Source organism: Herpailurus yagouaroundi, unplaced genomic scaffold, assembly GCF_014898765.1.
Source record: "Herpailurus yagouaroundi ecotype Mexico unplaced genomic scaffold, PumYag 139, whole genome shotgun sequence".
In the NCBI taxonomy this organism is placed as follows: Eukaryota; Metazoa; Chordata; class Mammalia; order Carnivora; family Felidae; genus Herpailurus; species Herpailurus yagouaroundi.
The window spans coordinates 78189731-78217219 of NW_024412394.1; the positions used below are offsets into that span (position 1 = coordinate 78189731).

Genomic DNA, 27489 nt, shown 5'->3' on the forward strand with positions numbered 1-27489 from the left:
CATGATCAATCCCCAATTTAAAAAAAAGGGGTTGGGGGCAGAGTCTTTAATGAGTGTCTCTGGAGGACATTTCACATGAGCTATTATAATGATGCTGGATGAATTAAGTGGAGTCACATCAGGACTCCACTGTGGGGGACAGAGCAAGAACTCTTGGAAGCTTAAGTTTGGTATCCTCCAGACTTCACCCAAAGCTCCTTTTCCCTATGTCAATTTCTTTGCATACTTTTTCTGTTACAATCATAGCTGAGAGTACAACTATACGTTGAGTCCTACTAGTCCTCCAGCAAATCATCAAATCTGAGGGGTGGTCTTGTGGACCTCCTCCGATATCTATCTGTCTTATCTAAATCAAACTTTAGAGATCCAGATCAAAATGAAACTCCTCTTGAAAATCTCGATCTCAAACTTGTATAAAATCTGAAGTTTTACCCTTCCCCAAATTCTTCCTATTTTCCTCCTCCTGTGTTACTTCTCTCAATGAATGATATTAATCACTCAATGAAGTCCTTACCCATCCCCTATTTTAAAAACCAAGTCCTCTAAACCCTATATTCTAAAAATAACAGTACTTGGGGTGCCTGGTGGCTCAGTCAGTTAAGCATCTGACTCTTGATTTCAGCTCGGGTCACGATCTCATGGTTCCTGAGTTTGAGCCCTGCATCGGGCTCTGGGCTCACAGCATGTAGCTTGCTTGGGATTCTTTTGTCTCCCTCTTTCTGCCCCTCTTCCTCCTCTTTCTGCCCCTCCTTCTCCTCTTCCTGCCCCTCTTCCTCCTCTTCCTTCCCCTCTTCCTCCCCTCCTCCTCCTCCTCCTTCTTCTCCCTCTCTCTCAAAAATAAATGTAAAAAAAAAAATAAATAAATAAAAATAAAAACAATAGTACTCCCGAGTCCATATATTTAACCCAATTCATGCTGCCACAGCCTAAACTCATATTTCGTTCATCTTTTGCTTGGATGAATCCTCTTCGTCTTTTTGCTTCAACATTTCTCTATCTTCATCTAGCACCTTCAACCCATTTTCAAAATTTTCCAAAGCCCTAATATAATGTCACTTGAGTACTTAACCTATCAGTGGCTCTAATATAAAAGCCAATCTCCTAAATTTGACATATTATATAGAAAAACTAAGATCAGACATTAGTTTCATTCTTCTTGGATACCTCCATCCCAGCCATACACACATGCACAAACACAGAAATACATCTACCTCTGTAAAACTCAGTCACCAAAAGTCAATTCAACATATGACCAATGACCAATTAATCAAAAGCAAATGCACTCAAAACCTCACTAAATCAACACAGTTAAAACTGAAACACTGTGAACAGACATTTACAACAAACTCAACACTTGTACTTCTAAAAGGAAAACGACTAAAGATTTCCCTTAAATAGGTCTATTTTTATGGAATTACACACTGCCCCAGGCATGAGTACATCAACTGTCACAGTCCCAATTTAAAATATCCAAGCGATTTTCAAACAACATCATTACTTAAATTAGCATTCAGAGAACCAACTTTCAGGAAATTTCCTGTGTCCAGTCACAAAATATGTAGAGTTTCTAAATGTGCTTTGTGTTTTCCTAAGCCTAAGCCTTTAAACATGCTATTCTGCCGCCCTGACATATTTTCCTGCCACAACCTTAACCACACCCCTTCTCTTTTCCAGGATAACACCTACTCATTAAGAACAAAAAATTTCCACATAATCCTAGTAAAAAGCTGATTGTTCCACAAATAATAAACATCATAACCAAATTTAAATTTATTTAGCAAATTGATGACAAATCTATATAACCCATGATAACAGGTATCTGGAATAACAAGTTTAAAACCTTGTAAATAAATACATGTCAACACATCTGAAAAATATATTTCTGAAATCCAACCCATCAGTGTTAGCCCCTTGCTGCTGCAAAATGAGCTAACAACAAGAGACACACTCCAGGAAATATGTTTGGTCAGCAACAATCTCACCTGAGCTGCCATCCTTCCACTGCTGGTATGAACTACTCTCACCTCTGAAAGTCTACCAATTTCTGAGTTCTAAGCTTTCCCCAAAACCTTGGAAGATTAAAAATCTGCTTTGCCTAACTTAAGCAATAAATTTGCCTTTATGTGTTATTTCAGATATTCAACAGCAGTCTTAATCCTTGACAATTCTAGTGCTTCCATGCAGATTACCTTGAAGGCTCACACTTGGTGGCATTCTACGGGATCCCCAGATAAAGAATGTTCACTGGGCCCCCCTGAGTCCCAAACTCTGATAGTCCTTCGGATCTATGACTATGTGAGTTGGCCTCAACAATCTGAGCTCAGACTTGCTTCATTGAGTATTCATTGCTAAATTATTTGTTATCTTAAGATTTATGACATAAGTCTTTATAGAAAGTAGCTTTTGTTTTGCAGGGGCACCATTTGGTAAATATTTATGCTATTAACCAGCTTATTCTTCTGTGTTTGCTTTACTTTTGTTATTTACACAGTCTTAACTCCTGTTTTATTTTGGTTTATCTTGCATCTACTGAATATACAAAAGACTGTTCCATAGAGAACAGAAGGAGGGATAGTCTAAGAAGTCTCTAATCCAGTGAATCAAATCCAAGCCAGCCCTGAGATTCCTGGCTACCAGCAACAAATTCATGCAAAAGCAACTAGTCAAATTGCCTTGGGAATCCTACAAAAATTTCAAAAGGATACTCCAACTTGTCAATTCAAGTAACTGGTCGTATATAGTTCTCACTAGCTTCTGCTTTATCAGAACCTGAGACATCATTCATAAACTTTTGGGCAAAAGTGTGTTTCATGTTTGTCTAAATTTAAGCTTCAACCTTCTTCTGATAGAACTCCTACTTCCTGGATGAACTTATTCTTACAATCCTAGCTCTTACACAGACCCTGGTAAACAGGAACAACCAAAAATGACTTACAACAATACCAGTATGAGTAATTTCTGACATGACAAAATAAATACTTCAGAGCAGCTCTAAAATAGGAGACAAAAGAGCAAAACCTAGTCAGTTTCCTCAGCTGATAACTCAAAATATAATCTCCAAGATGGTCTTTCAAAAAGGCTGTTTAGTTCGCTTCCATTCAAACCTTCAGAAATCCATCCTCCCAGCGCCCATCCCTACCCAGCTTTATCTTCACCACCCACTTCTGTTCCTTCCCCTTCCCCCTTGCTTCTTAAATATTGCACCTTTTATTATTTAGAAAAAGGTAACAAAACAAAAAAAGGCACATGCTCAGGAGAGAAAACAACCACATCATATAATATCCCCTTTAAACTGAAGCAGAAAGCAAATTTATAGTAGGAAAAATTTATACAAAATTTATACAAATTTATAGTAGGAAAATTTAAACAATAGTCTTGTTTAAGAGTCTAGTTTAAAAGTCAAATTGAGGGTATAAAGAATGATTTTCCTAAACTCCAGGAAAACAAAAATTTGCTGTAAAATTCAGGATTTTATTTGATACTTATTCTCCTGTACTATCAAACACATACCAGCCTTAATTGCTAAACCGTAAGATGGATGGAGGTTAAAAAACAGGGTACATGAAAAACCCAGGGAGAATTTAAATAACCTGTCAATATTTTTTAAATGACTTTGAGAGAGCAAGAAAAAAAGGAAATACACTACATAAAGCCATTTCAAAAGCTATGCACTTCAGGGTAGACTGGACAAAGAATGAAGATATTAAAAATAAAAGATTAAATATTTGTGCTGATAGACCAAATGTTTTTCAACCAGTTCGTGACTTTACAATGCTATGGAAATAAAGTTCTCAATTTTCTCAGCTCTTAAAAATCAACAGCACATACATAAATTGTGTTGTCTAACACTACCTACTAAAAATTTCATAAACGTCATAAATATAGAATAGAATAGAATTACATCAAGTGGCCTCTAACCATGTATTAGTTCTAAATTACAATTAAAGTTAAAAATACCCAGTTTCTCGGGTTCCTGAAATTCATTCCAAGTTTTCAGTAGCCACATATATCTAGTGGCCACTCTACTGGACAATGCAGATATTCCACTGTTGTAGAAAATGTTATCAGAGTGCACAGAGGAGAAGCTAAAGGAAATGCTTTAGCAGGACATCGTGCTAAGCAGGCTGCTGTGACTCAAGTCCTCACGCAACGAACTCTTACAAAGCAAAAGGAAAATGCATGGAGTCGTCTTAAAGTTTCCACTGTAGACGTCCAAAATCTGATCCTCAATTCTGAAAAGTGGAGATAGATCTTGTATCCATTTTCCCCAAGGTTTCCTTTCAAAAGTTGGGCCATGTTTGCTTGAAAACTTACACACACACACACACACACACACACACACACACACACACAGTCTTTACATATTTTGTAGGTTCAGGAAAGTTTTTAAGAGAATATGAGGTTTAAGTCAGAATCTCATGCAAGTTTGACCAATTATGTACAAAAAAATACTTGATTCAGTTGATAAAATACGTAAGTTGTTTATAATAAAGTAACTATTTTCAGACTAAAAATTGATTATGGTATAATTAACTCCTAAAAATCTGTTCCTTATTTGAAAAGTTAATCTATAAGAAACATTTGCAATATTTCCAACCAAGCCCCTATGACAGCAACAATGAGTTATAGGGAGAGGGGAATCATTGGGTTTTCCCCCTTTCTCTATTTTAACAAGATCAGTTTGTGTTCATATGGCAACAAATTTTCATTTAAAATGGGAATGGGAGGGAAAGGAGACGTGGAAGGATTTTATTTCAAGTCATTACACATTTTTAAACACTTATTACCTCTACAAATAAACTCATTCTATTCAACATCCCTCTCTCTCCCTTCTGAAAATTCTCTTGATTCTCAAACACAAAACAAGTTTTCTTTTTTCATTTTATGCTCTACTGCATTCACCCAGAAATTCACAACTCTAGGACCATTTCCCTTCTCCTGACTTTTAAACTCAAGATTCTAACTACATAAATCATATTTATCATTTCAAAGTCCTATTAGAACTTTTAAAGTATTTTAATAAATTTCACATTTCATGTTTGTTATTAGACTTGATTTATTTTCAAAGTCTTTACATATTATTCCACTGATAGCAATAAATGTGGAACATTTTGCTAATATATTTTATAGTTTTAGCTTTTATTTGATGTAACTTGAATTAATTTTTGTAAATGCAAAAGCACATATCATTCTGAGTTTTTAATACAACTTTCAGTCCAGAGCATGGGTATATTTTATAGAACTAACTCCCCTACAAATACCTGACCTGAATTAAGTCACAATACTTAAAAATAGGGCTTGTTTCAACTTGTTTGTTAGCATCCCAATTTACGACGTAATTATGTATTTCCTAAACGTTATCCTATTACTCAATTCTATACTTTTATCCTTTTATATGTCACAAAATGGTAGTTTAAAAAAAATCACATAAAAGAGGAATTGTTTCAGGGTGCCAGGGTGGCTCATTTGGCTAAGCATCCAACTCTTGATTTCAGCTCAGGTCATGATCTCATGGTTCATGGGTTCGAGCCCCGTGTCACGCTATGCACGGACAGCATGGAGCCTGCTTGGGATTCTCTCTCCCTCTGTCTCTGGCCCTCCCCAGCTCACACACACATGCATGCTCTCTCTCGTAATAAACAAACATTTATAAAAAGGGGGGGGGAATTATTTCATCATCCAAGATAAATTATCAATCAACTTTGCACATTCAACTTATTACATCATGTATCTTTTTGTGATATTATTTCTCAACATAAGGACAGAAACAGACTTACCAAAGATTTATATTTCTTTTCAAGAAGTCTTAGTACTGCAGTTCTGCTATAATATGCATGCTAAAATTAGGAGAAAATGATATTTAATATTCAAGCTATACCACTCAAAGTCTATTTTTCCCGAATCATTTCCAATAACATGAATTACCAATAACAGTTTGAAATTATTGTAATCAGTACAAAATAGGTTTTTCTATGTACAATGGATTATGAGCATAGCAATTACCAGAATGCAAATGGTATGAAAAGAACCGTAGATCATTTATTGACAGACGAGTAGAAAAATATTCTATCCCTCAACTGCAACCAGTTTCCATGTTGTTACTTTAAAACCATTATCAGCACACATATCAGAAGGAAAGGAAAGACACAAAAGCCGGGGTGAGGAAGATCACAACCGTCACAATGAAGGATACTGTACTATCTACATATGCAGAAATTTGCCAAGCTTGAAATGCTCTGAAGCAATAGTATCTTAATCACTTTCTGCCAATCATGTATTTTAAATAATTCAAAGTGCCAAAAAAATAATTATCTCCTTAGAACTAAATATAGTGGGATTAAAACATACTTTTTATGCTTTCCACAAAGGGGAGAATATAAATGTTATTAAATTATATTAAATATAAATTATATTTTTTAAAATTTATTGTCAAGTTAGCTAACATACAGTGTATACAGTGTGCTCTCGGTTTTGGGGTTAGATTCCTGTGATTCATCCCTTACGTACAACACCCAGTGCTCATCCCAGCAAGTGTCCTCATCAATGCCCATCACCCATTTCCTCCCTCCCCCACCCCCGCAATCAACCCTCAGTTTGTTCTCCACATTCAAGAGTCTCTTATGATTCGCCTCCCTCTCTGTTTGAAATTATTTTTTCCCCTTCCCTTCCCCCACTGTCTTCTGTTAAGTTTCTCAAGTTCCACATATGAGTGAAAACATGATATCTGTCTTTCTCTGACTGAATTATTTCACTTAGCTTAATACTATCCAGTTCCATCCACGTTGTTGCAAATGATAGGATTTCATTTTTTCTCATTGGCAAGTAGTATTCCATCATATATATAAACCAAATCTTCTCTATCCACTCATTAGTTGATGGACATTTGGGCTCTTTCCATAATTTGGCTATTGTTGAAAGCACTGCTATAAACACTGGGGTACATGTGCCCCTATGAATCAGCACTCCTACTTTTGACTATGTTCTGAAAAGAAATCCTCATAGTGCATCCCTTAGACCAGAGTCACTACACTACATTCCCAGGCCAAGTTCAGCTGCCACCTGATTTGGTACATAAAGTTTTATTGGAATAGTTACATCCATTCATTTATATATTGTCTAAGGATGCTTTGGGGTTACGACAGAATTGAATAGGTGCAGGGACAGTACAGTCCACAAAACCAAAAATTTACTGTCTGTCCCTTTAGAAAGTCTGCCAACCTCTGACTTAGATGAGTGTAGGATAATGTAATGAATTTTCATTAATACTAGAACACAGGAGCTAATTTATATATATATATATATATATATATATATATATATATATATATAATTTTCTGTTGGTTAGTGTTTCTGTGATCTGCTGCATACTCTTGAGAATCAAGTACTGACAATAAAATATGTTAAGTGAAAAAATGTATTAACAGAATAAGATTTGTTAAAGATCTAAACCAATAAATTTAGAAGTGTATATAATGTAACTACATAAACCAAAATCTTAATAGTTATCCCTGTGTTGTAGAAATTCAAATGTGCTTTTACATATTTTGTATACTTTCTATAATAAAGGCATAATTTGATAACTAAAAATTAAGAATAAAGTGTCAGATGTAAGGCATAAAGGGTTCAAGTTAATTAAATTGAGCAAACACTTATCAAACACATACTTTATAAGCCAGGTAAGGGCTAAGCTCTGGACAGAACTGTTTGGGTTAATTGCATTATACAGTTTACGTAACAAAAGGCAAAACAAAAAATAAAAATAAGCCATCAACTAAGTAATGTGCCAACTGTATGGAGCAGTAAATAAACACGTTGCTCCTCGTCATGGCAAGTCACGGCCCCATCCCTTTCCCTTCGCCACAGCAACAAATACATAATGCCTGGCAGACAAACTTAGAGGGACAAAGATGTGAGAATAATAAGCCAACACTGCTGCAGCTACTGCCAGACAGACAACTCATTCCACAGCAGATGAGGGAGGTAACAGCATAAGGATCTTTAAAATTAATTTCAGTTCCAGAATAGTGATGAGCTCCACTGGAAATCACCAGCATTCAGGCATTAAACATTCTCCAAATTGCAGGTTCAGGAGGAAGCAAATGAAAGGAGGTATGTCTGAAAATATCCTAAGTCAGAGAAAAATGAACAGTGAACTCATGTTCTACCACATCTGCTTAAAAAATCTGAAGTTTTTAGACTAAAAAAAGAACAGATTTTAGATAGGTCATTCAGGTTAAGAGAGTCAAATGAATTATCATTTAAAATCCTATTTTGGCTCTGTCACTTACTAGGTAAACAATCTTAAATTACTTTTCCATATTTCAGTTGCCACATCTGTAAAATGGGGTAGTAATACCATATATCTCACAAATTGTTATAAGAGTTAAGTGAGTTAACATGTAAAAGTGATTAGAACTCTTATAAATAGTAAAAACTGGAATGTTAGTTATTCTTTGACACAATACAGCAATGCACTAAAAAGTAGACAAATATTCCATTTTTCCTTACCATCCACTTTTTGAACCACACAGCTTTGGTATCAACCAATGCAAAAAAGTAGATTGGATCCAAAATCTTTTGTGAGACAAGATGGCCCTGATCATGTTTAACGGATAATAAGGACAAAGTATTCTCCACAATCTCTTCCATATACCTTAAAGTTTGGGAATAAAACAGTTTTAGAAAAAAAAACAAATGCTATTACACACACACACACACACACACACACACACACACACACACACACAGAGTGATATATTTTCTATTTATGGAATAATAAAGTGAAAATTTTTAGAAAAAAACTTTTTTTGTTTTAGCAAATGGGATTCACACCCAATTTTTTTCCTATTTTTTTAAAAAAACTTTTGTTTCTACTTCAACACTGGCTCTCCAAACTTAACTTTCCTTTTTAGACTCAACAGTTGGCTCTTACAACCTTATTAAAACTTTTAGAACTGAAAGGAAAAACTTTAAAGAACACTTAAGGAACTTGTCCAAAGTAGCAAAGACTAATAAAAGAATTGGAAACAAGGCTACAACATCCTCATTCAGATTTTTTGTAATAAATAAATGGTGTAAAATGGTATTTGCAAAGAGCCATTCATATAGCTAAGCACAAAATATGAAAAGCTAAACTTTATTAATCCCTCCCCAATTACATAAGTCAATTAAGACTGTCTCTATTCTTTCTCCTTGTAATGCACAAGGGACAGTAACACTCCTATATTTCATATTGACATAAATTAGGGGACTTACTTTTCTGGGTGACGAATCCAGAAAGATGGAGCCTCTTTCTGATATTCATTTAGAAGACGAACCTGAAAAGCAGTATGTAACAATTCTCAAAAAATTAGAATTCTTAAATATAGAACTATTTAAACAAAAATAAAAGCATATAGCAAGTGAATACCTTTTTAAGTAAGCAGATCACATTAGGATTACTTATATCTATACCAGTTGACAGAGTAGGAATATGATTTTCTCTAGAAAGAAAGTATAGCTTCAAATATTTAGCTGAAAAGAAAAATTAAAAACATATTACATCATTCATTTGCAGTGTTTTCTGAAAAGTTATTTCCTATCCACTTTATTAAGCACAAATAAAGGAAAATGCCTTTTAAAAAATCTAATAAACATACCTAAGCTTGTATAAATTTCCTTGGTCATATGTAATGGTGAAAGAGTAAATGTCTGTGCATAGAATTTTAAAATCCGGTCCTATGAAAATGAAAAGATTTGTATCAGAGATTCTTATAATAAAATGGAGATGAAAAAAACACTTTTCACACAGCGAAAAACTTAGAAAATAAATAGAAACCTTTCAGAAATCTGAGTAGGAATGTACCTTTAAGTAAAAGCACAATCTTATGTTGGTCAGTAAAAAGTAAAATACATGGATGGAGAAAGAGTGAGGTTTGATAGAGTAAGGTACAATGTTCAGACAACAGCAGGAGTACTAAGTGGTTAAAAACAACAACAACAACAATCACAACAACAACCATTCTCCTTTCCAAATCCAACATTTGCTGGTTTTTTGTTTTTTTTTTTTTTTAATTGCTTACATGGGTAGTTTCAGTAATTAGACATTTAGGACTCCGATATTTTGCCTATCTCCAAGAAAAGTATTATTTAAAACATTTTCAAAATATACATTATTAGAACTCAAAGTAGAAATTATCACAAGGTAAATGAATTAGTATATGTGCTGCCGAAGCGAGCACAAGGTAAATGAATTAAATGATAATAGATGTAGCTAGAAAAGTACTTGGCCCTAGTAGGTACTTTAAAATAATAGCTATCATTTTAATTATGCCAACTTTAATACTGTGATGAAATTAATCCTAATAGTGAAATTCAATGTCCCATTATATAAAAACATAAAATTTCCTCAAGTGTTCTAGTCTGGGGGTGGGAGGGATGGAGGGGAATGACCTTGCCTATATCAAATGTTAGGATAATTTACTTTTTTTAAAAAAAGGTTACCCAAATGACTAAAGTCTCTAATAACCCAAAGGAATTCCTACTGAACACAGGATATTAAATACTTTGGAAAGTTTATTTTTATAATTGCAGCAACTGATAAGTATCTGTCACACTTTTAAAACACTATAGGCTTCACTAAATTACATGGAAGAGTCCTTTAGAGTAGGAAATGAAGAAATAGAATCAAAGAATCCAATCAAGAGTTTGGATCAAGCATAAATTCAAAATGAAAAGAATGCCATGCCTTACTTTCTACTCCAAAATGACTGGTTCTATTACCATCTCCCCTCTATAACAACTTCTTCCAATATTAAGTATCGACAACACTCTTGTGAATAATCTGTAATAGCTAAACAAAACCACTTATATTGACCCATTAGGATATTCATGGTTTATAAAAATTATTATGTAATTTTTTAAATAATTAAAGGATATTTGCCTGGCCACTATTCTTTGTTAAGAAAAAATACACAGAAATTAACAATTTCCTTTTAGAAAGACTTGAAATGTTAAAAGTGACCCTGAAAAGTCTTTTTCCCTTCCGAAGTTCTTGGATCATTGAGTTTTTACAGAAGTCTGCATCATCTAGTGTCAGTAAAGCTGAATTACATCTGGGTATTAGGTAATTGGAACACATTTTCCCCCCTTATAAAAATCAACAAACCACTTCTGTTTCCAAACCACTCCTGTTTACCAGTATAATTATATCTTCATTGATGGAAGAGTATGATTTTCAACAGATAAATGTATTGACCTTTTTTTTTTTTTAATAACTGCTTACTGTCCCACTCCTCTAGTAGAATGTAAGTTCTATGAAGGCGGAGACTAATGTCTTGGTCAGTGTGTTTCCAGCATCTAGATTAGAATGCTGCACATTGTTGGTAATCAATACGTATCTGTTGAACAGCTAGTACATTTTAACCCTCATGCTAATATCTTTAATTTTGTACAAAACACAATAATTTTAAAGCAAAATTTTTCTTCACTGATACATCAATTAAGAAAAAGACCCTCTAAACCTACTTTGCATTTAAATGTGATATGGGATATAGCCGGATTTTTTAAGATTTTATTATTTTTTAAGTAATCTCTACACCCAGTGTGGGCCTCGAACTTACCACCCCAAGATCAAGAGTTGCATGCTGTACTGACTTAGCCAGCCAGGTGCCCCTAGCAGAATTTTTTAAGTCACATTATCGATATTACCAATAGAACTATACTTTTTAATATGATCTTACTCATGTAATAGCATTTCTGAGAAGTTATAGGAGAATCATTTTTTACATTCAATCATTTCTCTGACTTCATAATTTTATAATTTTTGGAATTTTCTATATTTGCTTTATGATTCATCTCAATTGTCTTCTAAACTTGGCTTTAGTTTTCTTTTCTTTTTAAGCAATTAAGCAATCTCTAAATAAACACTTAAATCCATAAGAAAAATGCTTATGATTCAGTTAGAATAAATTCTGATCATTTTAAATGCAAATTTTCATATGTCATCAATTCTTTCAAAAATGCTTTAAATAATCTTTTCAAATATTTTTCTTACCTCAAAAACAAGACACAAATTGGATATCCCTTTATAAGATAAAACAAAGTGCACAAGGTACCTGTATTATTATTTGGCAGTGAAATGTGACAGTGATCATTCTAATCATAAAAGAGTTAAGTCAATGCTTTAAAGAAAATCTTCACAACTCAAAAGCTGGAATTGAAATTGTATAAGTATTAGAGCTACTATTAAAATAATAATTCCATTTGCTTACAGAATGGTGGGAAAACAAATTTTTAAAAGATCATTTCTACAGGGAGCACCCAGATAGGTGGCTTAGTCAGTTAAGCGCCTGACTTTGGCTCAGGTCATGATCTCTGTGATTTGTGAGTTCAGGCCCACATGGAACTGCCAGTGCAGAGGCTGCTTGGGATTCTCTCCCTCCCTCTCTCTCGCTGCACCTCTCCCACTTGCACACACTCGCACTCTTTCTCTCTCAATATAAATAAACTTTAAAAATGTATATGTTTCTATAAGCATTTCCTTACACTAAACACAGGATCAGGATCTGAAAGAGACATTGTCAGTTTTTCACAGAGAGTGGTCCAATTTTCACAATTCAGTACATCAGATGGAGGAGCTGAACATAACATTTGCAAGGCTTCATATCTCACCTATAATTTAAAAGACTTTTATTAATACCCAGCCACTGGAACACTACCAATACTCCAAATATTAAACATCGAAAAGCAGTCTTATCTAGATAATTGTTTTAAAGAGCCAACTACTGAAAATCAAAGGTTCTTTTACAAAACAATTTTGAGAACTTATTTTTTTAAACTAAGTGTTAAACAGAAAAAAAATAGGTTGTTAATTTTATATAAAGCAAAAATTAAAACATAACTGTGTGAGATTCTAGGTCCTATATCTAAGTGAATGAAGAATGGTGGCCGAATCTGAATCATCAGGGCAAGGTTTTCCAATGGCCTTGTTCCACAGACTTCCCTTACTAAAGTAGACACCCATAGGTGGTCCTATAATTTGGGGGCCTTAATTTAAAAATAGCCTAATATGCCCCTAGTGAAGCATCCCCATTCCAGAATATAGGAACAATTCCCACAAAACAATTTGGACTAGTTTTTGATGCTATACCACATTTTCCGACCTTCAAACCACTGAGATAGAAAGCAATGTGATGCAAAACTGAATTTCTGTATTGTCACAAAAAGCTTACTTCTTAATCATTCTTCTCAAAAATGAATCAGAATTCCTTCAAAACAGTATGACCCAAAGGACAACAGTGGAAAATAGCCCTTCTCCAATCAGAAATGGAACATGGCTTCTGCCCCACCACTCTCCAATTAGTGAATAATAACTCACTGATTCCAACCCATTCCTCAAAATCTGGTTCTTTCCCCTGCTGAAATAAGTGAAATCTAGTGGTTTAAAAAAGGGGAAGAGGGAGGGGCAGGAGGGAGCAGTAGGGGCCAAGCTTAGGAAACCAGACCCTTTAAATCAGGGTATCAAGTTTTACGTGAAAAAGACAGAATATACACGCACTTAAAAGTGTCTATATATTCATATGAAAGAACTCCTAAATACAACTGTATTTGTAATAGGGATTGGGGGACTTAGGAATGATTTCAGAAACTTTAATTTCTCCTTTTCAGTTAATTTTTAGGTCAAAATCCCATTAAGAATTTACTACTAGGGGCACCTGGGTGACTCAGTCAGTTGAGCATCCAACTTCGGCTCAGGTCATGATCTCATGGTCTGTGAGTTCGAGCCCTGCGTCAGGCTCCATGCTGACAGCTCAGAGCCTGGAGCCTGCTTTGGATTCTATGTCTCCCTCTCACTCTGCCCCTCCCCTGCTCATGTTCTGTCTCTCTCTCTGTCAAAAATACACAAACATTTAAAAAAAATTTTTTTAAAGAATTTACTACTAGCAGAAGCATAATGTTTCTGAACAAGTATAAATTTCCAAGTAATCCACTTAAACTGAAGACAATAAGATGTTATAGAAGAGTCGAGACTCATTTCTAATATCTTTTGAAACATTTACTAGGAATCTAGAAAATAAACCAGAAGGTGAAATTCTAAAAATTATTATGTGATTTAAAAAAAAAATCAGTGGGAGTAAATCCTAACTATTCATTTAGTTTAATATGAAAAGTTGACTATTTTCTATTTCATACTGACTTAACAAAATAATACTTGATAAATAGTAATTTATATAGTCTTAAAATATAAACAGGCACAATTCAATAGAACTGCTTCTTTAAAATCCCTTTTCCGGGGCGCCTGGGTGGCTCAGTTGGTTGAGTGTCTGACTTCGGCTCAGGTCATGATCTCATGGTCCGTGGGTTTGAGCCCCATGTAGGGCTCTGTGCTGACAGCTCAGAGCCTAGAGCTTGCTTCCAATTCTGTCTCTCCCTCTCCCTGCCCCTCCCCCACTTTCAGTCTCCCTCTCTCTCAAAAACTAAACATTAAAATCCTTTTTCTAATCAATGAACACGTGTGAAAGTTGCTCACATTTTCTAGAAGTAGAAGGAACATTAAATGAAGATAGTTTTTCCTCAAAGAAATCACTAAAATATTACACACAAAGCAACAGTGAAAGAACAATTTGGGGGACAACCACTTATAACTTTATCCCTTCAAAACTGAAACTAGATGTAAAAATTTCCTCCTACAAACCATGAAAATTCTCTGAGAGCCTCCCTTACTCTGTGACCTCTTATTTCAAGACTGGAAAGTCTAGCAGGGTTATCAGTCTAGGAGCATCAAGATAATAAATGCCTATCTTCAAGAGAAACAGTCTAGCTGAGACTGAATATATTATATATATTATATATCTGACTAAACTTGATAGCTACCCTTTAAACTTACCTCTTTAGGTTGCCCAGGCTCCAACTGGTCTAAAATCAATTGTAATTTTCCTTGACAAAATTTGTAACTCTGTAACACAATTGACAAAACATTCATTTAGTAGACTTTTAGAAGTACTGCTATAAATTATTTTTTAATATAACTCCAAGCACAAAATGCATTCTGAGCAAGGAAAGGGGGTGATCTATTCTGACTTGGCAGAAAACTTGGAATTTGTTTCCCAAGGCATTTAAATGGGAACTGAATGTCTCAGGAGAACAGTGTACTACACATATCTGAAAATTATTATTTGCTGAGCAACTTCAATGTGTAGAACATAAGATTCAAAAGATGTAAAGCCAAGATATTTTGTGCCCAGAAATGTGAAATGAATGAAACAGTAAGACAAAACAAGAAGGCACTGCTAGTACCCTAGGCATAGCTACAATGCTGCTTGAATATTTTGGTTCCTTTGCTTTCCTGTACTTTTCTTAAGCCTTTCTCCAGGCCTCCTTTTTGGTGAAATATTCCTGAGGTAAAAGTCTCCATCTAGAAAAAAGTTTATAATAGACCATAAGCTATGTTGAAAAAGGAAAAGGTCTTTTTCTTGATGAAGGCAGTTTAAATATGACTAATACCTAAAATAATCATCTAAAAATAAAACTGCCATTAAAATAATAGCTGTCATTTATTATCTTTTATGTAACAAGCCCTATATGATATAAATTCACAATGACTGAAACAGGAGAAATATGAAAACCAAGGTTGAATAACTTTTCCAAGTCACAAAGTTATCAGAACTCAGATTCCCATCCACATTTTTGCTATCTATACTCTTTCTCTTCCAGTTAAGTACATCATGATGACTCAAATTTTTATCAGTTACTTCATCTCCAAAGTTATATATAATTATCCTTTCAACATTTCCACTTGAATGTCTAATAGGCATCTCAAACTTAACATGTCCAAGACAGAGTATTTTATTCCAAACCTGCTCCTTCCTGAAACTTCTCCATCCTCCTAAATGACGTTACCCCCCATCCAGATTTTGTACTTAGATCAAAACTAGGAGTCGGGGCACCTGGGTGGTTCAGTGGGTTGAGCATCCGACTCTTGATTTCGGCTCAGGTCATGATCCCAGAGCCGTGGGATCATGCCCCGCATAGGGCTCTACACTTAGTGTGGAGCCTGCTGAAGATTCTCTCTCTTTCCCTCTGTCTCCCTCTGCCCCTCTCCCCAACTCATGTTCAGGCTCTTTCTATACGATTAAAAAAAAATGTATGTTAAAAATAGGAATCAATCTTGGCTCTTCACTTTCTCACTTCTTATATCCAATATTATTAAGTTCCAAAAGATTATCCCCAAGTTTCACAAACCTTAACTCCAACTACCCCACACCACTTCCCTGCTAAAACCTTAAACCAAAGCACCATCGACTCTAGCCTAGACCACTTCAGTTCATCCTAACCAGTCTCCTTGCTTTGACTCATCCCATCCTACGCCACACCACCATCCATTCTCCAGCAAGTCAGATGGAGCTTTTCAAAGTTATAAATCAAATCCATTAATTTCCCTTACTTCAACCTCACAAAAAGACCTCTCACATTATTCAGAATATAGGGAACTTACTTACATGATCTGGGCCCCTGATTCTTTAATACACGGTCATACAATTCTTCCCTCTGCCAGTCAGGTTCAGTCTCACTGGCCTTTTTTCTCCATTTCTTGAAGATGCCATCCATGCTCACTTTAGCCTAAGAACCTTTGCCATTGCCATTCCTCCTGCTGGGCAACACTCTTCCTCCAGAATTCTTCATGTCTGCCCTATTATGGCTTAGAATTTGGTCTTTTTCACTATAGCATCCCCAATACCTGAATCAGTGCCTCATAGGCCCTGAATATACATTAGTTTAATACATAAATGACTCCAAAGTGAGTCTTCCCACAATGCTACATGGTCCCTAACAATACAGGGTACATAACCACTTTATAAAAACAAAAACAAAAAAAAAAAAAAACATAACAGACCAATACTTCATTTCTTAAAGAGTCTCAGGTTTTGCTGAGTTTTCTTCCTTTCTAAAAGTATATAGTTCAACTGTGAAGAACTCTGATACATGTTACTTTTTAAAAGCACTATATATTAAATCTTTAACTTTGAATTTTTGTATTACAATTAAAATACTAAAATTTATGAATAATTACCAATGACAAACATAAGTATATGAATGTAGCAGTCTTGAAATGAAAAAAAGATAACATAGAATATCTAAAATAGTATATATATAAGCGTAAGTGCTAATATGCATTTGTGATACATAATGCATATATGTACTTTCAGCAGTATATATACACATGCGTATAAGTGTCTAAAATGTATGTAACGTATATGTGCATATACATACTCATTCTACTCTATTGCTAGAAAAACTTCCCCCCCTTTACCTAGTCCTTTTGCCTCTCTTATAAACTTTATTTCTTCTGTCTACTTCCATCATGACTTTTACCAGATCATTATCTATGTCTAAAATGCTGTCCAGCTTACTAAAAAGAACTACAGTTTCAAGGACATGAATCTTAATTGGGTAGATGAAGTTTCAAATCCCAGCTCAAACTAGTTATATGACTCTGGAGTCTTTAACCCCATCCTCATTTTTCACATCTACCTCCCAGCATCACTGTAAGAATTAAATGGGAAAATTGTAAAGTCTTTTGCTTTATTGTTATAAAATTTTTAACTGCAAAGTAAATTTCCTGTTTCTCAAGAAATTTTTTTTGAAAAATTTTTAATGTTTATTTATTTTTGAGAGACAGAGCACAAGCAGGGAAGGGGCAGAGAGAGTGGGAGACACAGAATCCAAAGCAGGCCCCAGGCCCTGAGCTGTCTACACAGAACCTGATGCAGGGCTCGAACCCACGAACTGTGAGATCGTGACCGAAGTCAGATGCTTAACCACGGAGTCCCCCAGGCGCCCCTCTCAGGAAATTTTCTATGAAAAAATATAAAATAACTGACTCTACCTACCAACTACCTATTCAAAATCAAAAAATCTAAAGATATATTTCATTGATTTCCATAGATTCCCATTCTAATCTAGTCTCTTTTTCAATATAGAGGCATGCTCTACAACAACCCTGATAAATGGGGAGCCAGACATTTTTTGAACATTCTCAACTACAGTGAGTTCATATTTGGGGAAGCAACCAATATTATGTCAAAGTAGCAGTCAAAAAGGGTAATTACATAGACCTTAACAAAATTCATTTACTTAAATGCTCTCCATGACAAAGCCTTTGTTTCTAATCTTCTGTGCAATACTCCAAACAAGCAACCCTTACTCTCTGAAAATGGTTTTGCCTTTTATTTAACAAAATGATTAAGGCTAAACAACATGATGATCCCTCAAATTACCTCCTCTTTCCCCCAATATTATTCTGTGGTGAGTTAGCCAAATTAAAAGATCTTTTCTTAGCCCTCATGATAGACTTCCCTCTAGCCTTCATTGCAGCTAATTACCATCACTTCCACCTTGAAATTCACCCCCCTCCTTAAATTCCCTCTAGCCTCCATTACAGCTAGTTACCATCACTTCCACCTTGAAATTCACCCCACCCCCACCCCCGCAAGTTCCTACCCAGTGCATTGTGGTTTGGCACCTTCTTGTATGACCCACCTTTTGGTTTCTCCTGGCCCTCTGAAACTGTGTTTCCTAGGGTCTCGCCTATTTTAGGTGGCTTCCATAGGAATTAAACAGAGATGACTCATTCTGTGTTATCCCCAACTTTTCTTGAATCCTGCATTTTCAACACTTGTTACACCATTGAGATACCTTACTGGTACTTGAAATTCAAAATCTTTAAAAATAAATAAAAGTGAACTTCCATATTCTTCTCCACACCTAAACCTCCTTTCTAATCCCAGGCGTGGTTTATGACACCCCATGGTCTTGTAGCCACTTTGGCTTGAAATCATAGCTAGACTTTTGACTCTATACCCACTCTGCACTACCCTCCTGCCCAAAACCCACTCTGCACTACCCTCCTGCCCAAGTTTAATGATCCTATGTCTGTAATTCTCACATCAGTCACTATTTATTCCTACAAAGCCTCCTCAGTTCAGGCCTTCTTCAGCTTTCTTACCCACTCATGCCCTTCTGCACATAACTCAAGTAAATCTCCCGAACACATTTTTCTGTTCAGAAGCTTAAAATGATTTCCTTTTACTTGCAAAACAATCCAGTTTATCCTTTGAATGCATTCATTTATTCCTTAAATATTTATTTGGCATCTACTATGTTTCAGATACCTATTATGTACCAGGCACTTGAATTTTATAGCTAGGAGCAATCATTAAGATCTAATCCTTGCTCCATAATTTGGCCTTAACCTACCCTTTCCATTTACTCCTCACAAACTCTTTGTTCAAACTCTTCACATAAACTACAGGTTCCCCAATATGCCATTCTTTGTTGATTGAGAGCTTTTGTCCATTCCCTTGTCTAACACACTTTCCTCTATTGCTCTGATATTCTTAGTTACAAGGATTCTTCTTTAGATTTCCTAAGACACATTATTTCTACCTTACAACTCTGTTATTTGTGTACATATCCTCTTCATCTCAAGTAAGCTCCTTGAAGACATAATGTGTATATAATTAATCTTTTCACTTTTGCAGTGCCTATTACAAAATATTACACAAAGTATATGCTCAATATATATTTGTTGGGCTGAAGTCCCTCAATTCTACCATACTTGCCTTTTCTCCCAGGTGATAATACAAATGTAAAAAGCACAGACTTGGTGCACCTGGCTGACTCAAAGGGTGGAGTGTGCAACTCTCGATCTTGGGGTTGTGGGTTCAAGCCCCGCATTGAGTGTAGAGATTGCTTAGAAATAATAAAATCTTGGGGCACCTGGGTGGCTTAACTGGTTAAGCATCTGGCTCTTTGATTCAGCACAGGTCATGATCTCATGATTCATGAGTTTGAGCCCTAAGTCGGGCTCAGTACTAACAGCTCAAAGCCTGCTTAGGATCATTTCTCTCCCCTCTCCCACTCATTCTCTCCCCTCTCCCCTTTCTTTCTCAAAATAAATAAATTTAAAAAGAAATAAAACAAAAAAATAAAATCTTTTTTAAAAAAGAAGAAAAAGCATAGCCTTTAATAGTTATTTGATTGGAGCTGCCTCATCAATCTATTTACTACCCCTTTATCACTTAATTATGAATTCTGTTAATTATCTTAAATATAGTACATACTGGGGCACCTAGGTGGCTCAGTCAGTTAAGCGTCCAATTTCAGCTCAGGTCATGATCTCACAGTTTGTGGGTTCGAGCCCCAAGTCCGGCTCTGTGCTGACAGCTCAGAGCCTGGAACCTGCTCCAGATCTGTGTCTCCCTCTCTCTTTCTGTCCTTCCCTGTTTGCACTCTGTCTCTGTCTCTCTCAAAAATAAACATTTAAAAATTTTTGGAGGGGCGCCTGGGTGGCGCAGTCAGTTAAGCATCCGACTTCATCCAGGTCACGATCTCGCGGTACGTGAGTTCGAGCCCCGCGTCGGGCTCTGGGCTGATGGCTCAGAGCCTGGAGCCTGTTTCCGATTCTGTGTCTCCCTCTCTCTCTGCCCCTCCCCCGTTCATGCTCTGTCTCTCTCTGTCCCAAAAATAAAATAAACGTTGAAAAAAAAATTTTTTTGGAAAAAAAAGAAAAAAACCATAGTATATACTACTCTTTAAAAATGTTATTTAAGCAATGAAAACTTTTGTTACACCGGACATCAGAATGAGCCTAATATTTGCCTTAAAGGTTACCCTTTTGTTTTTTTAAGGTAGCTGTGTGTTATTGTGCATCAGTGAATGAACATCAATTGTGATAGCAACCAACTAATAAATTTGTTAACTAGAGCAAAGTAGATAGTGTGTCCCATTTAATACCAATTTGTTAAGATTTTTCAGCTGTTCTAGATATTTCTTAGATTGAAAATTCCTGGGGTGACTAGTATCAGCCCACTTGATTTGTAGAGCAACATATCTGTTGGCAATATCTTTTTTTTTTTTAATTTTTTTTTTCAACATTTATTCATTTCTGGGACAGAGAGAGACAGAGCATGAACGGGGGAGGGGCAGAGAGAGAGGGAGACACAGAATCGGAAACAGGCTCCAGGCTCTGAGCCATCAGCCCAGAGCCTGACGGGGGGCTCGAACTCACGGACCGCGAGATCGTGACCTGGCTGAAGTCGGACGCTTAACCGACTGCGCCACCCAGGCGCCCCTCTGTTGGCAATATCAATATAGGTACTTCCTATAGGAAGTTTCTTCCCCAACATATATACATATGTTAAAGCATAAGCTACACAAATCATTTCTAGCACATTCTAAGGAGAAAGAGCAAGAAATAAGATTGATAATATAAGATTTGGTCCTCTGTGTAATCATATAGATCCTAATTAAAGGTATTTATATGCTAAAATAAGATTGGGATAGATTTCTTTCAATTGAAATTTACTAAAGATTGCAAAAATTAATCATTCTGTAATTTTTTTGGTAACAGTTATAATTAATTACAACATATACTAAAGAATATTCACATTATTCAATGACTACACTTAAATAAAATCAAACTACCCTCAAAATTAATGTACCCTAGAAGTCTCCAAATGTTTGGCTTGTAAACTGTATAAACCATTAAAATACAAGCAAAGAGGGGCGCCTGGGTGGCGCAGTCGGTTAAGCGTCCGACTTCAGCCAGGTCACGATCTCGCGGTCTGTGAGTTCGAGCCCCGCGTCAGGCTCTGGGCTGATGGCTCAGAGCCTGGAGCCTGTTTCCGATTCTGTGTCTCCCTCTCTCTCTGCCCCTCCCCTGTTCATGCTCTGTCTCTCTCTGTCCCAAAAATAAATAAAACGTTGAAAAAAATAAATAAATAAATAAAATACAAGCAAAGACAGACAACATTACTGTGGTCTGAACAATATAACTATTGGAAATAAGAAATATATAACTATCAAACCTAATGATATTTCAGGCTTTAATATGTCTAAATGCACAATTTCTCTATTTTTAATTTTAAAAATCACCCAATGATGATAAATAGGACAACAGCAAACATTTAGTTCTTATGCCAGGTTGTGTTGAAAATGCTTTACATACATTTAGTCCATAAAGCAACCTATAAGGTAGGTTCTATTACTATCTCCACTGTAACAGATAAGAAAACCAAGGCACCGAGAGAAGAAACCAAGGTCCACAATTCATCGATGGCAGAGCAAAACTTTATTTCAGACTGCTTTGTCTCCAAGATTCAGAATGACTTAGTTTCCTGTAGAATAGCTTTTTCAAATTTTAGTGCTTCTAAAATTTTTTAAATTATGAGCCTGCCTTTCATTATGCCTTAAATACGGAACAAAGTTACTAATTCAAAACAAAAGCAATGCTTTAAAAACATTTTCAAATGAAAAATTTTCCTTAATTTCCTATGTCTTATGGTTTAACAAAAACAGCTTTCACTTTAAAAGTGCTGCCATTGAGAGGTAATAACAAAAATCTATTAATATTTTAAAGTATAAAGAAACTTTAGATATTCATCAAGAAGATACTTAGCACTGGTAATCAAAGAAATTAGTTTTCCTGGTGTCAGAGTGTCTCAAGAGATGACTATTAGGCAAGCAAGCAAGGTCACACCTGCACCTACCCAAACCTCCCCAGCATCAATGCTACCATCTTCCTGTTCTCTAGTTTCAGCTACCTTTCCCTTTCATTTCTGCTTTTAAGACTTTAGGCTCCTATCTTTTTCTGCTTATAAAACAAGAATAATCAAAATCTTATGAATTGAGGGCAACTAGAGATGGAAGAACTTGTGAAGTGCAGTTTGGGCTGTGTATTTCCTCCTGTTCTCTGGCTGATGTTGCTGAAAAAGAGGAGTCTTACAAGACTCCGTAGCATGAAATCCTCAAAAGCAGAATTCCTCACCAAAAAGAGCACTGTAAAAGCTTTGAAGACTTTAGGAGAGGCCAGAAAATGGGTTGAACTCAAAATACTCTAAGGTTTGAGAAGTCTGGATAAAACATACATTAGGGTCCTTGAAAGCAAATACTCTCAAAGACAGAAGAGAGACCATCCACCCAGTAAAGGGAAAAAGCTACACAAAAAATCTTACTGGAAAAATTCAAAGCCTAGCACAAGATGGAGTTCAGACTGTTCCCAGGAGGTGGTTCAAGCACAAAGTTGAAGGAATAGTATCTCCTTTTCTATGAATTAAAAAACAGGGAAGATCAGCCCCGGCCTTTGTGTGAGAGGTGAAGACAGGTGAACTAGCAGGGATAGAGGCCCTAATACAGTAGTTTCCTATTGCCGCTTTAAAAATTACCATAATCTTAGGGACTCAAAAGAACAATGCATTTATTATCTTACAGTTCTGGAGGTCACAAATCTAAAACACATCAGCAGGGTTGTGTTGCTTCTGGAGGCTCTGGGGCAGAATTCATTTCCTTACTTTTTCCAGCCTCTAAAGATTGCCTGCAGTTTTCCTTAGGTCATAGGCTTCCTTCTATCCTCAAAGCCAACAACCGCCTTACTCCAGCGTCTATTTCATTCCACGCAGTACCTTCCCTGACTCTGACCCTCCTGAGGCTCTCCTATACAGATGGCTGTGATTGATTATATTTGACTCTCCTTGACGAGGATAGTCTTCCCAGCTGAAGATCCTTAATTTAATCACATTAACAAAGACCCTTGGGCCATGTAAGCTAATATATTCACAGGTTTGGGGGATTCAGACATGGATATCTTCAAGGGGTCCTTTAAACTGCCTACCATAGATACCAAGGATGGGTTTCAAACATAGCCTGTCTTGAAAGCAAATAAACAGTAAATGCCTTAAATAGGTTCACATTATGCAAGGGCAACAGGTTAATCCTATCCTAAACTCACCTCCTCCACACAGTGTACACCTTGGGGTTCCTTTGGAACATAATTAAATAGTTTGCACACTATAAAACAGCAAAATGCCTGTGCTGTACCACACTGAATATGGTTAAGAAAGAAGAAAACAAAACAACTGCAATAGAAAAGGACATGACTTTTAAAAGCTTAATGTATATTAGAGGTAATCCTCTTCCTTCCCAGCTGTAGAAAATGACCCAGAAAAGCTCAATTAGAAACCATACAGGACTACAACTGAGACACTGTCTATTTTAGTATGTCTCTGAATGGCATCCACTTCAGCACATCCTTTAAGACATGAAAGCTAACATATATAGAGCAGCAGCAACAGTTCTAAGGACTTGATACACATTAACTCTGTTAACAGTCTCAACAACCATATGAGGTTAAGTGGTATTATCCTTCCCATTTTACAAATGAGAAACACTATGGCACAGGGAAGTTAAGACATTTGTCCAGGGTCACACAGCTAGTAAGTGGCGGAACCAAGATTTGAACTCAAGCAGTCTCCAGGTAGTATAAGCATGGAACAAAGACTTTAGAGGGTGAGAAACCAGGCTTAAATTCACAGTTCACTCCTAACTAGCAATATGAGTTTGGGCAAATTACTTACCTATAACCTTGCCTTTTTTTCCTGTAAAGTTGACTAGTAACACCTATAGTAAAGACAAAGTCAAGTACAGGGACCAATATATGGCAGAAATCTCAATAACAGACAGCTAGTATTATTAATTCTATCTTTCCAACATTACCTTGCTTCTTTCAAGGTTTTCATTACCTTACTTTTTTCAAGGTTTAATCACAATACCAAATCTTTTCAGTGCTCTGTTCAAAATTATAATAAAAACCAATCTCTCTATTTTTTAACATTCTCAAACATACATTAATAGTGTCCAAGGCCAACCATGTCCAAAGATTTTCAATAATAGGTCAGAAATCCATATATAACCAGGCTGCAATTTTAAAAATAATAACAATGAAATAAAGCCTACTCTGTTCGCAAACTAGAAATTTTCTACTAGTATCAAAACAGCATGGGAATGCAAGCTGGTGCAGCCACTCTGGAAAACAGTACAGAGGTTCCTCAAAAAACTAAAAATAGAACTACCCTACAACCCAGCAATTGCACTACTAGGCATCTATCCGAGGGATACAGGTGTGCTGTTTCAAAGGGACACATGCACCCCCATGTTTATAGCAGCACTATCAGCAATAGTCAAAGTATGGAAAGAGCCCAAATGTCCATCAATGGGTGAATGGATAAAAAGATGTGGTGTGTATATATATATATACACATATATATACACAATGGAGTATTACTCAGCAATCAAAAAGAATGAAATCTTGACATTTGCAACTACATGGATGGAACTGGAGGGTATTATGCTAAGTGAAATTAGTCAGAGAAAGACAAATATCATATGACTTCACTCACATGAAAACTTTAAGAGACAAAACAGATGACCATAAGGCAAGGGAAACAAAAGTAATATAAAAACAGGGAGGGGGACAAAACAGAAGAGACTTATAAATATGGAGAACAAACTGAGGGTTACTGGAGGGGATGTGGGAGGGGGGATGGGCTAAATGGGTAAGGGGCAGTAAGGAATCTACTCCTGAAATCATTGTTGCACTATATGCTAACTAATTTGGATGTAAGTTAAAAAAAAATAAAATGAAATTATCAAATGAAAAAACAAACAAAAAACCAACAGCAGCATCAGAATTGTTTACTCAATGTTATTCACAGAACAATTCAGATTTTTCTAAGTCCAGAGCAAATAATTTATCAATTTGGAAAGCATTATTACCAACATCAGTATTTATTGGAATGAATGACTGATATATCTTCGGACACCTTTTCAACCCTGAACATATTAATTCAGCCTCTCTTTAGTAATTTACACGTAAGAGAGTCTCCTTTCACTAAGCAAAAGCATACCCACACATCTCCTAGAGTTCTGCCAAACTAAAAGAGCTGTCAGGGTAGTTGTGGCATTCATATCTTTTTTCCAAAAGTCCAGGGATCCCATGCCTTGTTGGTGGACACAGTTCACTTTCAACTCAATTAGAGCTTTCTGAAATAAAGTCATACTCATGGAGCAAACACTTGAAAATGCAGTTATACCCTGTGGACATCCCAAAAGAAGCCATATAAACTTAAAGTCTGATTTGTTCCCAAGAATAAAACCTGAACAAAATAAAAAACAAGAACATCTTTAGAAAGTATGACCCCATTTCTACCAAAGCTTTGAATTTCTTCAAAAACCTACGATTCTAGGACTGGAAATAATTTAGTCTGGACACCTGGACTTCTTAGAACAAATTAAAGATATTCCATTTTATTTTTCTTTCATTGTTCAATTCCAATGTAAACAGATGGTTCGTCAAATCAGTAAGAAAGTATGATCCTGTGAGCCCCCAGAGTCCTAAAGTTGGGTTTTCCTATGCTTTTTAATTCCACAAAGTCCTCGATCTGAAGAAGCAGTTCCATAAACCTACTGAAATAAAACAAAACTAAAATCCCTATAACCCAGTTACTTCCAAACAGTCCGTCAACAAGGAAATATTAAGGGCTACAATGTGAAGAAAATTCATAATCTTTGCCATTTCCTCCATCATATCAAGAAAACAAACTCGAGGGGCACCTGGGTGGCTCAGTCCATTAAACGTCCAACATTGGCTCAGGTCATGATCTCACAGTTCGTGGGTTTGAGCCTTGTGCATCAGGCTGTGGTGCGCTGATAGGTCAGAGCCTGGGGCCTGCTTCGAATTCTGTGTCCCCCTCTCTCTCTGCCTCTCCCCAACTTGTGCTCTCTCTGTCTCAAAAATAAGTAAATAAACTTAAAAAACTAATTAATTAAAAATCTTTAAAAATAAAGAAAACAAACTTGACTTGTAAAATTCAAAACTTAGCACAATCTCTCCTTAGCAGAGCAACTTTTTTTTTTTTTTAATTTTTTTTTTCAACGTTTATTTATTTTGGGGACAGAGAGAGACAGAGCATGAATGGGGGAGGGGCAGAGAGAGAGGGAGACACAGAATCGGAAACAGGCTCCAGGCTCTGAGCCATCAGCCCAGAGCCTGACGCGGGGCTCGAACTCACAGACCGCGAGATCGTGACCTGGCTGAAGTCGGACGCTTAACCGACTGCGCCACCCAGGCGCCCCAGCAGAGCAACTTTTAAGTTCTGCCTTAACTACTTCCAAACATTTTTCCTTCATAAGTGCAGTCTCAACTGTGACCAATATACATACTTTTTCACATTTCACCCCAACTCCCCAAATCCCTTTTTGGCACATAGTTATTAGGATCTGTTATAGCTATATCCCAACATTAGCACTAACTAGGTGAAAATGTTTCATTAGAAATATCAGGTAGGATTCACAGAAAGGTCAGACCGACTCTATCTGGCCTGAAAGTTTTTGTGGGGAAGTTCATGGTACATGCATAAGGCTTTATTCTAACTAGTTTCCTTTGTCTTCTATTAGGTCTAGTCTAACCAGTGGCCTTTCTGCTAGCTTTGCTCTAGCCAAGTGACAAGGATTCCAATAACCTGGAAAGAGAAAATGTAAAACCTCAAATCTCTTGATGCCAAAAAGAAGCTCATGTTTTAAAACTAACAATTTAGAGCAACTTTCATCTCAGAAGATAAGGGAAATGTTTTATGTCTATATCTTATCTATAATGTAGTTAAACTTTGATTAATA

The 27489-nt window shown here is 36.1% G+C and overlaps 1 protein-coding gene across 4 annotated transcripts in view; it reads right to left on the minus strand.

The window, feature by feature from the left end:
* Nucleotides 1-27489, minus strand: part of TBC1D32 (TBC1 domain family member 32) — a 205549-nt gene that overhangs the window by 155817 nt on the left and 22243 nt on the right. For 3 of the 4 annotated variants that reach the window (XM_040474515.1, XM_040474512.1, XM_040474513.1), the window contains exons 5-11: nucleotides 14867-14935; nucleotides 12526-12651; nucleotides 9639-9717; nucleotides 9410-9513; nucleotides 9256-9317; nucleotides 8509-8653; nucleotides 5778-5837 (exon numbers count right to left, since the gene is read on the minus strand). In XM_040474515.1, the coding sequence (XP_040330449.1) occupies nucleotides 5778-5837; nucleotides 8509-8653; nucleotides 9256-9317; nucleotides 9410-9513; nucleotides 9639-9717; nucleotides 12526-12651; nucleotides 14867-14935 (645 nt within the window). The remainder of the gene's footprint in view (nucleotides 1-5777; nucleotides 5838-8508; nucleotides 8654-9255; nucleotides 9318-9409; nucleotides 9514-9638; nucleotides 9718-12525; nucleotides 12652-14866; nucleotides 14936-27489) is intronic. The other variant, XM_040474514.1, reaches the window with a different exon arrangement.